The 1,328-nt window shown below is 39.8% G+C and overlaps 1 protein-coding gene across 2 annotated transcripts in view; it reads left to right on the top strand.

Annotated features, from left to right (window-relative positions):
• LOC109229299 (small ubiquitin-related modifier 2) overlaps positions 1 to 1,305 on the top strand; it is a 4,107-nt gene extending 2,802 nt beyond the window's left edge. For both annotated transcript variants that reach the window (XM_019394693.1, XM_019394694.1), the window contains 2 exons: positions 687 to 836; positions 1,002 to 1,305. In XM_019394693.1, coding sequence (XP_019250238.1) covers positions 687 to 836; positions 1,002 to 1,067 — 216 coding nt within the window. In that variant the 3' untranslated portion in view covers positions 1,068 to 1,305. The remainder of the gene's footprint in view (positions 1 to 686; positions 837 to 1,001) is intronic.

Below are 1,328 nucleotides of genomic sequence, written 5' to 3'. Positions count from 1 at the left end.
GGGGGGTTGTTGGGTTTCGGGGTTATAAATGGTAAAGGCATCACTTTGCTTTCTGTACTTGTGATATTGGGTTGTTAAGTTTTGACTGCATACCCGTTTCTTCTGTATTAAACCATGATACCAGGTCTAAGCTTAATAGATGCTGTTTGTGAAGGATCACTACAGCGTGATGAAATAATCATCAGTTGTAAACTTTGGTTGTGCTTGCATAAATTTCCAGCATCAATTGGTGGCTAGACATCTTCCATTAGTTGTATCTGTGTTACCATGTTAAATTATCTGTATGATGTCATAGCAAGTAGGTCCACCTGGGAGTGGGAGATGATTGTTTGTGCTGTATATGCTATATGGCGTCATCTGTGTCAAATACCCCGGATTTGAAACCTACTTTCTCCTTTCGCTTCAGCTTGTGCTTTGTTTGCTTGCTGATAAAATATTATTGAGAACTGTGATATCCCGGGTGATTGATTTCAAAATGCTAAATTTGCCTCTTGGATAGAGAAACATGATATCATGCGTGGTTGATCCCAATGTGCAGCTGATTAAACAATCTATAGTGGATATTCTATTTCCTTCTCATCATTATGGTGATGTGCTGCCCATGAAATAGAAGTGCCCTCTTAACTGCTATAACAAATAGGATAATAGTGAGAGAATTACAGATTTGGTTCTTTTATTGGTTGCAGGATGGGAATGAAGTCTTCTTTAGGATCAAAAGAAGCACCCAGCTAAAGAAGCTGATGAATGCATATTGTGACCGGCAGTCGGTGGATTTCAACTCAATTGCATTCTTGTTTGATGGTCGTCGTCTCCGAGCAGAGCAGACTCCAGATGAGGTATCTCTCTCCCTCTGTCATACTCTCTCGGATCATGGTTCGCACACTAATAAATCAAAGGAAGGAGCAAATAGGACATGAAAATCTCATGTTTGTTTGCTCTTGTGCTTTATACTCGTACGATTAACTTTCTTGTTTTCTAACAATTTTTCTTCCTTGCTTTAGCTGGAGATGGAGGATGGTGATGAAATTGACGCAATGTTGCATCAAACTGGAGGCTCAACTGTTTGAGTGATCTCTTTTGCTTATGGACAGCCACTGTTTCTAGGTGGTAGACTTTAATGAATGTAGCTTGTGCTACTTTAGGACCTGTAGGAGCATAGATGAGCTTCGTGATTTTTGCTTATGTCGGACCAGCTTGTATAAACATAATTATTACTCACTGTTGCAAGAAGATCATTAGTTGCTTCTTGCCGTGAAATTGAAGTACTTCTTGTTCTATCTATATATATAAGCCCTCTCCTCAACAGCCTCGGCCTCAGGAAGCTAAGA

This window comes from Nicotiana attenuata, chromosome 7, assembly GCF_001879085.1.
Source record: "Nicotiana attenuata strain UT chromosome 7, NIATTr2, whole genome shotgun sequence".
Lineage (NCBI taxonomy): Eukaryota > Viridiplantae > Streptophyta > Magnoliopsida > Solanales > Solanaceae > Nicotiana > Nicotiana attenuata.
This window is presented reverse-complemented; position numbering and strand designations above follow the sequence as displayed.